General features: G+C 35.1%; 1 protein-coding gene across 11 annotated transcripts in view; it reads right to left on the minus strand.

Annotated features, from left to right (window-relative positions):
- Nucleotides 1-14,046, minus strand: part of EHBP1 (EH domain binding protein 1) — a 336,395-nt gene that overhangs the window by 265,769 nt on the left and 56,580 nt on the right. For all 11 annotated transcript variants that reach the window (XM_036872669.1, XM_036872664.1, XM_036872662.1 and 8 more), the window contains 2 exons: nt 11,267-11,324; nt 2,506-2,601 (listed from right to left, as the gene is read on the minus strand). In XM_036872669.1, coding sequence (XP_036728564.1) covers nt 2,506-2,601; nt 11,267-11,324 — 154 coding nt within the window. The remainder of the gene's footprint in view (nt 1-2,505; nt 2,602-11,266; nt 11,325-14,046) is intronic.

Consider the following 14,046-nt stretch of genomic DNA (forward strand, 5'->3'; position numbering starts at 1 on the left):
CCTTCTCAAAACCCTAAAAGGCTTGTTTTTTTTTCATTAACTAGAAATAGCTATTTTCAATCTATTTCAAAATCAAGCATGCAGGCTAAAGAAATTAATTTCTGGTTAAGTCACAGAAAAATGAAATATATTGATAACTTTTTAAAAAAGCACGTTGTCTATGAGCACAACTCTGTGAATACCATACCTAGGACAAAAAGGATTCAGAGCAGTCCTTTCCTATTCACAAGTTTCAGGATTAAGTAAATTGTGAGACTTTAATATAAGTAAAAGGAAGGGGGAAATATGAAAAAGTTTTCCACTTGAATATTTTAAATGCAAGATCCAAAAAAATTACCATGAAAGAATGAAAAATTATTTTGTTTTGTTTTACTTTTCTGCTTTTCTATGGAACTCTGGGAAGACGTAGAGTCAGGAAGATAAAGATATTTATCTAAGTATCTATTTAAGTATTTTAAATGGTCACAAGTTTGCCTCCATAGCACGATTGAAGAGAAATGTGTGTAATACATACAGCAAAATGGGGAGGAAAGGGTATTTGGGTTTTTCCCCTACAGACTAACACTTACAGACATAAGAGTTCAGTGATAGGATATGCTGAACCTTCTCATCAGCACTTGAAAACTACACTCACCTCCTAATCCTCCAAGTAACACATTTCAACAGCCACTTTCAACTCAGAATCACTCAGTGCATATCCTTTGCCCAAACACACGGCTGTCAGCCATTTATTGGCTCTCTTCTAACCCCTTGTTCTCTATCATCATTTTATTTTTAAAGTTGTGTAACTATGTCCATTCACTTGCTTTACCAATATAAACAGACTGAATCAAAAACACACAAGAGATTACTTAAAAGTCTTCCTCAAGCATGTCAGAGATTTTGCCGTTGTAATCTATATTCAGAGCGGTATGTATTACAGAACAGGCCATACAATGTAAAACAAAATCAAAAACAAACAGACAACAACCACCCCAGGGCTAAATTGCAGTGTGACTGGGCAAGTTACCTTCTTCTTTAGTCTCAGTTTCCTTATCAGTACAATGGGAATAATTACAGAACCTTAGGGTTGCTGTAAGAATTAAATGAAATAGTACTCTAAAGGTCTTGTTGTTAACTACCAATCTTACTATATCATTTCAGTAGGAGAGGTATGGTTAAGGGGGGTTTAATAATAGGCTTTTAGGACAGCTGACTAAACGGTAATAGGATGGTTCTGATCTTTCCTGAAAAAAAAAGGAAGAGCAGCTACAGTTGCATCCCTTATTTCTCCCTGGGCAAACAAATCAAGTATAGTGTATATATGATAAGCATAATCAAGTAAGTTATAATACCAATAACAATAATATCAAAACTATAAAGGATCCAATAACATCAAAACTATAAAATATACATAAAGTGTTAAGAATCTCTGATAAAATAGAGTATCTATGAAACAGAGAATTTAAAAGTAGTGTCCCATTCATGGGTTAGTACATCAACATTCATCATACTGTTTTGTTCTATTGATCCCTGCAGTAGCTCCAGAACATATGAATTAATATACTGGATTACAAAATCAAAAGTATTTTTTTACACAGTGATTTCACACTCTAAGCCATATAACTTTGCTCAACTTAGATTCCATATCCTAAAGTATTTTAGTGGATTTTCACAAACTTTATGTTTGTGCTTAATGAGATGTCTTCCTTCATTCTGTCCTTCTGTAAAAGTAACGTCAACACAATTGGAAGGATTCAAGAAGAAACAAAGCATTTGTTTCCTAACTGCACCACTTTCAAGAAGGCTGAAACTGAGACATACTCGTCTCCACCTTTTTTTTTTGAGCAGGTAAGGAATTGGTTAGGAAAATAAATATTCTAGTGCATAACTGTCATATGTGTGAGGACTATTTTATAATGTTAAGAAATAAGGAAAACTTTCAAGAAAAAACATATATAAAAGGAGTTAGCTATATGCACAGCTATGTTTTTGGACCTGCACTTGGAATTTATTATCAGAATTTTTATTTTAAGCTATAATATTTATAAAATATTAACATTTATAAAATATTTATCAAAAATCAATTTTAAACTTATCTTCTTATATTAACATCAATAAAATATTTATCATATACTAATTTAAAAACCTATCTTGTTATTAGTCAAACAAGGCTAACAAAATGAGGGTCAGGACTAAGAATTCCACAAACCTCAGCTTTCCACAGAAAAAAAACTTTAAAGTTCCCTGTGGGTGGAATGTAGGAAGTAGTAAAAGAAGTATTCCAATTGATCTTAACTGGAATAAGTTCAAAAAGACTCCCAAATTATTTGGACTTTATAGACCATGAAACACCCTGATATCCTTACATTGTTATAAATTGCTATATCTCTAAAAATAACGCACATTAAGGTCCTTACTGCACGTTAAGGACCCAAATGTATAGAACAATGACTACTGAAATATTCCGTCATTTAGAACTATGATTATATAATAAATCCTATAACTTATAAAACTGGAACTTACCTTAAAAAGTGTCACAGTGATTTCAATGTTTTCAGGAACAGGCCATACTACAACACCACGGTATGGATTTTTTATTCCAGGCTGCCAGCTATGAGCCTACCAGAATAAAAATAATGGCTTCAATTTGAAGTACAGGAAATGCAATGTTAATAATTTACAAAAATATATTGACCCTATTTAACTATCCATTAGATCTGTCTCCCTAAAACAAAAATGATTAGTCAAATAAAACTTTTCAAGCATTAAACTTGGGCTATGACGGTTATATCACATGGTAGCTACAGATTACTATCTGTAAACAAACCTTTACCCTCTCCCATGCACACATACACACACACACACACACACACACACACACAAGAAGATGCAAAAATGAGGTGCCTCATATTTTCAAAAGCTATTTAGGATTGAATAAAAACCTTATTAGGAGAAACATTTTTAAAATTACTTTGTGATTTAGGAACTTAAGGGCAAATTCATTCTTTAAAAGGAAAAATTAATTGTATAGTCTGCATTTAAGATCATTTCCCACTAAACCATAATGTTTATTTGGGTCAAGTAAAGAAGAAAGCAGTTTGTACAGTTAATGTTTCTAGTGCCTATAATTTTAAAGACTTTTTTCCTTGTAAATATTATCAAGGTTCCCTAAGGAACCCCCTGAAATGTGGGGGTCACCACTCTAGGTCTTCCGTTGTGGTGGCGTTTCCAGCCAAAGCTAATGGATAATGGTATGCCAAGACAGCTCAACTAAATCTTCATCTCTCTGGGCTTCAGGACTGTCCGTGGACATGCTACGAAGGTGGTAATAAAAGCTGACACTTAAGAAGTACTTTCTATATGTCAGTCCATATTTGGAATTTACTTATGTTTAACTCATTCAATCTGCATAAGAACCCTATGAGGTAGCTACTATTCATTCATTCATTCATTCACTCACTCAATTGATACTATCTACCAAGCGTTGTCTAGGAACTGTAGTAAAAAAAAAAAAGAAAAAATCTGCCTTAGTGGAGTTTTCAGAATAGTAGGAAGAGACAGACAAACAAAATAATTAAGTAAAACAGACAGCATGTTAGGTAGAGAGAAACGCTGTGGAGAAAAATGAAAGTAGGGAAGAAGGATGGAAGGGGCAAGAGAAAGTAACAATTTTCAACAGGTTAATCAGAGAAAAGTGTCAATGAGCAGGTGACGAGAGAAGATCGTAAGGAGGTGAATCAGATATTTTAAAACATGGGAAGAGCTTCCTAGGGAGATGGACCAGCAACTGGAAAGGTGCTGAGGCAGTTAGATAATAACAATGCCAATGTGGCTGGAGCAGAGTGGTCAAAGAGAAGAGCAGCAGGAGATAAGACTAGAGAAAACACGGAGGGCCCAATCATATGAGGCTCTGGCAGCCCATTCCAAAGATTTTGGTTTGTAATTTGAGTGAGATGGGAAGTCACTGGAGGATTTTAAGCAGAGGAATGATGAAGTTATGTTTTTTGACTCTAGCATAAGAGAGGAAACAGGGAGACCAGTAAGCTACTGCAATTATCCTGTGGAGAGCTAATGGTGACTTGGCTTGGGGTGGTAGAAAAGTGGTACAAAGTAGTCAGATTCCATATATTTTTTCATAGTTTCAAGACAGAATCAATAAGGTTTTCTGTCTGATTGTATGAAAGAAAGTACCCAAGGATGATTCTAAGGCTTTCGCCCTTGAGTAAGTACATAAAAGGAATTGCTATTAACAGATATGAGGCAAAACTGCTGAAGGATCAAGTTTGGAAAATAAGATTAGGAACTCAGTTTTATACACATTAAATCTAAGTTGCCTTTTAGATATTCAAGTGTAGGTGTTTAAATAGGCAGCTGGATGTACGTGCCGGGAGTTATAAATTTGGGAATCATCAGCATGCAGGTGATACTTAAAACTTGGATGTGATCCCAAGGGAGTGAGGAGAGAGAGAAAGAGAGAGAGGGAGAGAGGGAGGGGGAAAGAGAGAGAGAGAGATAAAGGCTCAAGAACTGAACCTTGGAGCACAACAATAACAGGTCCAGGAAATGAGGAGGAACCAGCAAAGAAGGGTCAGTAAAGCAGAAGGAAAACTAGAGGCGTGTGGTATTCTGAAAGTCTAGTGGAGAAAATGTTTTAAGGAGAAAGGAACAATCATCTGTCCCAAATCTTGGTAACAGATCAAAGAGGATGAGATCTGGAAAATGACCCCTGGATTTAACAAAGCAGAAGCCATTACTGACTTCACAAGAGCAGTTTCAGTGGAGTGACAAGGGTAAACACCTGACTGGATTAGCATGGATTCAAGAAAGAATAGGAAGAAAGAAACTGAGCTAGCAAGTACATTCAACTCCTCTGAGGTGTTTTGCTGAAAGAGAAAGAGAGAAATAGGTTGGTGCTAGTGGGAGAAATAGTGTCAGAAGAGAATTTTTTAAATAAGAGAAAAATATTTTTAGGCTGATGAGAAATATCCAGTTAAGAGGGAAAATTTAATGATGCAGAAGAGAAATAATTGCTAGAGTAATGTCCTTAACAGTACAAAAGGAGACAGATTGGCCTTTGCTCGGAGCACAGACCATTCTTCCATAATAATAGGAAAGTAGCTAAAGTGTATGAGTGCAGGTGCATGTCAGGGAGCAGATTTAACACATGAAGAAACTGAGGCACAGACTGGCCCAAGATCACACAGCAAGTAAGTGGCAAAAGCTGGATTTGAACCCAGGAAGTGGAACTGAGAAGGGATCAAGATCATGGAAACTTATGTCCATGTGAATCTTATCATATCTTGTTAGTTAAAATACCAGCAGACTATTATAAGTTAACTATACTTCAATAAAAGATAGAACACCAGCACAAGATATAGGTTTAGCAGCACTAAACTACTCCCACTCCAGCTAAATTGTCAATAACTCCCCCTCTATTCTCTCTTCATTGCCCCCAGATCACAAAACTTCAGGTGAGGAAAGGGAAGTAGAGACTCACAAGAGACTTAGCACACTACAGCCAAAGGTAAAGAACTGGGTTTTGCTGATTAAAAAACATCTCCAGGGATTCCTCTATTCCCCTGCCTATTTCTATGCCTGTTGACAGTCCTAGAACAAAAACTCCACAAAGTAAACAATATCCATTTTGAAAAGTAAATTGCTGCCCATCTTAGAAAATCTTTAATCAAAACTCTACATAGTCTACATATTTAATTCTGAAGATTTATGACAACTCTAATTCTCATGTACTGTCATGGTAGATCAAGCAATTTCTCTGGTCTCTTCAAACTTCCCATAATTATATTTTCATAGTCTCCCGATACATTAAAAAAAAAAAAAAAAAAAGACCATAATAACTGAACTTTACTTATTAGCCACGGCAGAAAAGATAGAGTTTTTGTAAAATTCTGAATGAAAAAAAAGACCATCAAAGAATTTTAGGCCTGAAAATATCTTTAGGAGATCTATACCAGGTCCAGATAAGGAAATTGAAGCAATTAAAGAGTAAATGGCTTGCCTGAAGCCATACTAATAATCAGTAGGAGAACCAACTCCATGATTTTCAAGTTCAGAGTTCTTCACCCAACCGACATCATAGCCAACTCTATTTCTGATTCACAGAGTAGTCAAGAAAATAGTCTTCTATCCCTAAGGTCTTAACATTTATGTATATGACACAGAGGTCAAGAGTGGGAAAAGCAGGGAATGTGGAGACCAACTAACAACTGGGCAGGGTTAGAAGGTGGTGATACCACATAATTTCCTCAGGTATCCTAATGCTGATCCTCTAACTGACCTATTTAAATTCTCAGTCTTGGATCAGGGAATGGTAATTAGACCAATAAACAAACAAAAATACAATCTGCTTAATGAATTAAAATCTTTTTTTTTTCTTTCTTTTTTTAATAAAAAGAGACGGAAAGGTGCTAGTTCCCAAGCTGCTAGTATGCTGCCATTTTCTGACCATCTATCCAGCATCTCTTCCCAGCAAGAGAAAAGGTCAAACTAAGACAGAGCTCTGGCTTTCTGATAGTCTTTTTAGGGACTGTACACCTAGCTAAGTTAGGACAGTGTAACAATATCAATTAGTCCAGCTGAGTATCTGGCAATGCCAGCTTTATAATGTTAGCTAATTATTATATACTAGGCAGAAAACAGAACGAGTAAATTTTGCTGGAGAGGAAACTATGATGTATATAGCAGCAAACATGAAGGAAAAAAAAAAAAAAGTGTTCCTAGTCAGAAGAGCTTACTACAACTTCTACCTCAAACAGAATTAAAGAACCTGAAGCTAGAAAAAGAATGAAAAGTCTAATACAGGTAACTAAAAATAGCTGCGGTATTAAACATCTAACTGTACAACTCAACTGAGACAGGAATTTAGGTTCTTAAGAACTTTATTTTTTAAAAAGCACCTCATATTGGCACTCATCAGCACTACAAGAACCCTGATCAGTTTTTATTCAGAGTAACAGAAAGGATTTCCCTAGAAAATAATTTGGTACAAAACACATACAGCTATTTAGCTAGCTCCTTAGTAGAGTCAGGAAAGGCAGGTTATTTAATCATTTGCCAGCATCCTAGTACAGTTAATGGCAGAAAGGATGAAACCACATTATCCAGTTCTACTCATATATTTTTTTTCACTTTTTAATCATATCACAGATCCTTTAGCAAAGGCAGACCTAAGGAAAAGGTAACATATCTCAATTTTGAGTAATGACTCTATAAAATCCCTTATTTTCAAATTATTTCATATCATATCTTACCTAAAAGACTTGCACCTACTATGGAACTAAACGCAGAGTAAATATTCACTTGTTACTTCTGATTCCTATAAAATCAAAATATTTCACTGAAAATTTATAACTGTCATTTAGTTTTTAAATTGATGATTTTCAATTTATAAAACTGCATCTACCCATATGTTTAAGATGTCACATATAGATTTACCTTAGAGTTGTCCACATCATGGTCATAATTCAAAGCTCTATGACTATACCCACCCCTTCATGATACCATAGCACATTGATAAAGGCTATAGCACAACCATAGAGCAGGGAAGTAGAGGTGGTAACGCCATCCAAAAGCTGGTGAGGACTTTCAAGCTCTTGTTTCCCTTTGGAACTCTCCCATCTCTCTGTGAGTTTAAATTTAGAAAACGAGATTTAAGGCAACAGACTACTCTGCCATAATTCTTCTTGTCTATCACAATTTCCCTGCTTCCTATTGTCAAACACTGTACTGAAAAATAATTTATTTAAGCATATACAAATCAACTGCAGCCTGAAAAAAATCTGTTATAAATGCCATGACTTGAGGATAAGAGGTGGGGAAGCTGCATATTGGGATAATTACCCATGGTAATTATTTTCTCGATAAAAAGTGATTCAGCAATGAGTTCTTTATATATTTAACTAGAAAAATAGACATGTACCCAAAGAAAGTGAGCAATAAACGGAAAACTAAACTTTAAATTAAATAAGGCAATGTGCCTTATTATTTTACTGTCTAATCTGTTATCCAGGTGTCAGTTATAAATTTCAATCCACCAATATAAAAAAAGTAGATAATCAACTATACTTCAATAAAATAATTTTTTAAAAGGTAGATATACTCAGAATCAGGCAAGATAAACAATAAGTTATACAGATGACCAAAGAAAATTAATTACTGCGTAGTTCAAACTCTTTCCAGAAACACAGTTAAAAGTAAAAACTATACTATTTTCTGGCCAATGGTTGCAGAAATCTGTTTTCCCCCTAAGTGATTTCAGTGGGACTTAGCAAGCAAATAATATTTCAAAGGAAAAATGTCAGAAAACAGAAGAGTCTTTCAGAAGAAAACAATGGTTCTAGTCTGTGGATTCAATATAACTGATAGCTAATTTTAAAAAATAATAGCTGGGAACAATTTTCTTTTTTTTAAGAATTCCAAAATGCCATGGATCTCAAGCTTCTCAAGATTAAAAAATAAAGTTATTTGTTTAATTTTCACAGTAATATCATTATCATTTCTTTCATAGCTTCTGGAACTGATTTTTATGTCCTTATTTAGCTGCTGTGAACAATTTACAGAACAGCATTTCACATATACATGAACATATTATGTATATGCTATAATAAACAACACATTGTAAGTTCTCATAAACTTTTCAAAAGTACATCTATAATGTTTCAAGAGAAAATACAATGATTCTAAAATATCCAGAACGGATTTGAAATATTAAGAGCATCACAACTGGAAAATTAGTCCAATAAGAAATAGTTCCTTCTAGAAAATATTATATTTTGAGAAAAATCAACCTGTAGCCTATGTTTGTATTTCACCTTCTGGATTCAATCAATATTTGATACAATATAAAAAAGAATCTGGGGCTTCCCTGGTGGCGCAGTGGTTGGGAGTCTGCCTGCCAATACAGGGGACACGGGTTTGAGCCCTGGTCTGGGAAGATCCCACATGCCGCGGAGCGGCTGGGCCTGTGAGCTACAACTACTGAGCCTGCGCGTCTGGAGCCTGTGCTCCGCAACGGGAGAGGCCGCAACAGTGAGAGGCCCGCGCACCGCGATGAAGAGTGGCCCCCGCTTGCCGCAACTAGAGAAAGCCCTCGCACAGAAACGAAGACCCAACACAGCTAAAACAAATAAATAAATAAAGTTATAAAAAAAAAAAAAAGAATCTGGACCTAAAAGTTATTTGACTGACTTTCAAAAATGTAATTAAATTAAAAGTATACTTAATTTCAAATATGGGTATTCTGAATTGACCTTTAATCTACAGCATTTCATTATGCTTCATAATGTTTTAAGAAAACAATTAGTATCTAGTTTCTAAAAGAGAGAAATCACTTTTTGTTGATAGCTAAAAACATTTAGGGTCGATTTCTAATGTTTATAGTTATATTCAGATTCTTCTATCATACTTAGTGGATGGCCTAATATTGTTCCTTTTCACAAAAGCTTAAGACCCACTGAGCAAAACTGACAGAAGACCCTAAGTCTATTTTTAGAACCCCTTCTCATAAATTAATAGATAAGAAAATATTACATGTCCAAAATATAATGCCCCCAAACTACAAATGTATGCTTTGAAGAAAATGCTATTCATGAGGTAAGCAACTGGACCTTTCCTATATTGCTGGTGGGGGTATATTAAAAGTTCAAAATGTACGTACCCTATTACCCATTGATTACATTCCAAGTTATTCGTCCAAGAGAAAACATTTGTCCCCCAAAACACTTGAACAGTAATGTTTACAACAGATTTATTCACAAGAGTTGGATACTCAGAATATTCACTGGAAACAAATCAAATGTTCATCAACAGATGTATAAAAAATCAAACTGCAGTACATGCGCATGATGGAATACTGCTCAGCAATGAAAAAAGTTAACTACCAATATTCACAATAGCATGAATAAATCTCGAAAACATGCTGCACAAAAGAAACCAGACATAAAATAGTACTTTTGTATGGTTCTATTTATGTGAAATTTAAGAACAGGTAAAAATAGCCTATGGTGATAGAAAAATCGGAATAGTAGTTGCCTCTAAGGATTGGGAATTGACTGGAAGAGGACTCAAAGGAAAAAAGTGATGAAAATAGTCTATATCTTGATAGGAGTGGTAATTATACAACTATATATTGATCAAAACTCATAAAATTGTGTAATTAACATCTGTGACTTATACCGTATATAAATTTTAATTCAATAAAAATAAAATTTAAAAAGATGCCCTTAAAAAATTTTAAATTCTGAAATTTAATTAAAATTTAATTTCAGTTAAAATGAATAAATTTTTCTTTATATAAGCCTACTTACGGAAAAACCAACATTCAATAAACATGCTTGTAGTTATTGTATGCTTATAAAAATATACTCACACTTACTTGTCTATAGATTGGAATTTTAAAAATATCTAGATTTGTTATTAAACATTTTAAAATTCTGTTATGGGCTTCCCTGGTGGTGCAGTGGTTAAGAATCCGCCTGCCAATACAGGGGACAGGGGTTTCAGCCCTGGTCCAGGTAGATCCCACGTGCCGCGGAGCAACTAAGTCTGTGAGCCACAACTACTGAGCCTGCGCTCTAGAGCCCGCGAGCCACAACTACTGAGCCCGTGTGCCGCAACTACTGAAGCCCGTGCACCTAGAACCTGTGCTCTGCAACAAGAGAAGCCACCGCAATGAGAAGCCCATGCACCGCAACGAACAGTAGCCCCCGTTTGTCGCACCTAGAGAAAGCCCACGTGCAGCAACGAAGACCCAACACAGCCAAAAATTAAAAAAAAAATTTTATAAATAAATAAATAAAATTCTGTTCCACTCCCCACAAAGCCATAAGAACAAAAAATTAAAACCTTTGAAAAATCCAACTCCTCTTCAGTAACCCAGCAATGGACTCAGATAACTCATCATTCCTTATGTGTGTCCTAACTTCATCCTCTTGGAATCTGAATAAAGTAATCCTAGGTATAATGTTGTAAGTGATATTTATTTAATCATTATTTCATGATATCCTAACACAGAGAAGTTAAATAACTATTATGTTATTCAAGGCTACCAATCCAAAAAAACTCAGGTAACTGGCTCCTGCTTTAGGAACTGCAGTAACAAGATTACATACAGTGCCTGATCAATCATTTTAGTACATTAGATAATAAGAAATAACTCAAAATATCAAGTAATATTTTAAAATATTCTTCCCTGGGACCAGAGAAGCTTAATAATTTGACCAAAGGTCAAATTCAACATTTGGGTAAGAAATTTAGAAAACAGACAAACCTTGGAAGACTTCCTTCGGCTTCTTCTCGTCCAAACTACCACCAGTTTATCTGGTTGCCTGCCAAATAAGAAAAAGATTACGTATAATTTCAGTTATCTTAAATCAAATAATAAAATTTAGTTCTAGCGCCTTTAAAAGAATGAAAAATCATCTGCTTTAGATTACATAGGACCGTTGCACTTACAATAAAGCTCTATAAATTATTCATATATAGATGTTGAATACAGATATGATCTAATTTAAATGACTAATATTTCATCCGCATGTTTTTCTAAAAATACTTTACCAAGTAAATTCATTAGGACAAACCAAGTAAAATAAAATACTTACACTATTTTAAAAGGAAAAGCATACATATATCTCCTTTAAAACAATACTATATTTCTAACACATTATCCACTTTAATTTAGAGAAAATAAGCATAAAAATGATACTTCCAAAATAATTTAAATCTGTGGTTTACACTACTCTTGCATCTCTGTATCTTATGAACAATGCTTATGGTTTTCAAAACCTTTTTATAATCAATCATCTCAACTATCTTCATAAAAACAATACAATACCAAAAAATAGGCAAGGTACATTCTGGCAAAGTTACATAACTCATCGAAAGTTCTGGCAAAACCAAGACCGAATGAAATACAGGTCTTCTAATTCTCATACCTCTCTTCTTTATCTTCTGCCAACATAAAGTTAAAAACAAAACAAACTCACGTTTTCAGCTAATACAACTAAGTTCTCTTTAATGCTTAGGGAAAACATAAAGACTATGATTATCAGTTCTTTTACTTAGATTTTTATTTTTAAAAATCTTAGATAAAAGCTTTTTAACCAAGAAATGAATGATATTACTCATCTCAGTGACCTTCACCACTTTTCTCTGTCTCCTTCATTTTACCCTGGTATCTTTCATTATCAGCAGATGACCCGTCCTATTTAACTACCTACCTACCTACTTACCTTCCTACCTACATACATATATTATAAAAGGTCACCAGCCATAAACTCCTGATCCAGTGATTTATCTAGCAACCTGTCCAAAGAGTGACAGTTGTCTAATGAAAAATATTACTGAGGAGCTGACCCTGAATGTAGTACAGAGAAATAAAGTGATAATATTTTTAAAGAAGGTAAGAGACATAGAAGATAGATTGAGAAGTGCACACACCTAATAGAAATTCTAGGGCTTCCCTGGTGGTGCAGTGGTTAAGAATCCGCCTGCCAATGCAGGGGACACGGGTTCAAGCCCTGGTCTGGGAAGATCCCACATGCCGCAGAGCATCTAATCCCGTGCACCACAACTACTGAGCCTGCGCTCTAGAGCCCACGAGCCACAACTACTGAAGCCCGCATGCCTACAGCCCGTGCTCCGCAACAAGAGAAGCCACCGCAATGAGAAGCCTGCGCACCACAATGAAAGAGTAGTCCCCGCTCGCCGCAACTAGAGAAAGCCCGCACACAGCAACAAAGACCCAAAGCAGCCAAAAATAAATAAATAAATTTATTAAAAAAGAAAGAAATTCTAGAAGTTTAGAATAGTGGGAATGGCAGAGGCAATACTGAGAAAAGGCTAAGAATGTTCCAATAAACATAGGAGTCCTTAGGTTGAAAATATATATTAACAAATAAACAGGATAAATAAAAAACTAATCTATATCTAAATACCTTGCAATCAAACTATGGAACAGCAAGAATAAAGAGAAAAATCATAAAAGAAAAGATAGTTTACCAGCAAAGGCATAATTATGCTGACAGCAACTTCTTAGCAGCAACAGCACCCAAAATACAATGAAGCTAATGATCTTCAAGTGCTAAGGGAAAACAGATGCCATCCTGGAGTTTCATATTGGCTAAACTACCATTTAAGAAATGGTTTTAGACATAAAAGACTAAGAGTTTACAATGTATATAACCCAGCTAAATACAGGAAGGAGGAGGATGCAAGAAGCAATATAAATGTGGTAAAATGTTAATACTTGTTCATTTTCGGTGATAGGACCTAAAGAAAACAAGAGTAGACAAAAAAACAAAGTAAGGTTCCAATGAAACTATTTCATCAAGGCATCTTCTAAACAAATGCAGTGTGTTTCTGATGGTGATAGTAACCAGCATAGTATAAAAAAGAAAAATGGTGGTTCTCCACCCAAGACTAAATCAGTTCCCAAAGATTGTCAGGCTTTGAAGACAACAATTGTAAAAACCAGTAGCTTGCTTTGGTGAATCTTTCCAGCGTGAGATGTTGGAAGCAGGAGCCAGATGCCAAAGTGCTAAATTACAGATGAAATAGAAGAAAGTTTCTATGAAACATCAGAGTGTTCATCTAAGAATCTGAACCAATGGAGAAACAAACAAAACCTTGTTCAACACACAGAGAAGTAGAACAGGACAAATGACATGAAGATGGGGAGCAGTATAGCAACATGACAACAGAGCTGGGCAGAGGGTATGATCAATGATGGCAGCTTAACAGCAGAGGGACTGAATAGCCAACCAGTGCAAGCTACCTTGTTTGAAAGCATTGGTGGCTTGCTGGAACACTTTACCTAGATTACTACACTAACCTTTTTACTATGTTCTCACCTCCACATTTCCAGCCCAACCTCAACTCTTAATTATATTTCTGCAATACTTCTTTAGAAATGCTATAAAGATCTTACCAATTTTCCTTATTATCCTTACTGGGCTCTTATACTGAAGGTACTACAGACTGGCACTTGAAGGTTGAATTTCACAGATTTATTTGACCTAAATAGTATTCCATTTTAGTTTAAATTTAAAC

The sequence above is a fragment of the Balaenoptera musculus genome, chromosome 13, assembly GCF_009873245.2.
Source record: "Balaenoptera musculus isolate JJ_BM4_2016_0621 chromosome 13, mBalMus1.pri.v3, whole genome shotgun sequence".
Classification (NCBI taxonomy): Eukaryota; Metazoa; Chordata; class Mammalia; order Artiodactyla; family Balaenopteridae; genus Balaenoptera; species Balaenoptera musculus.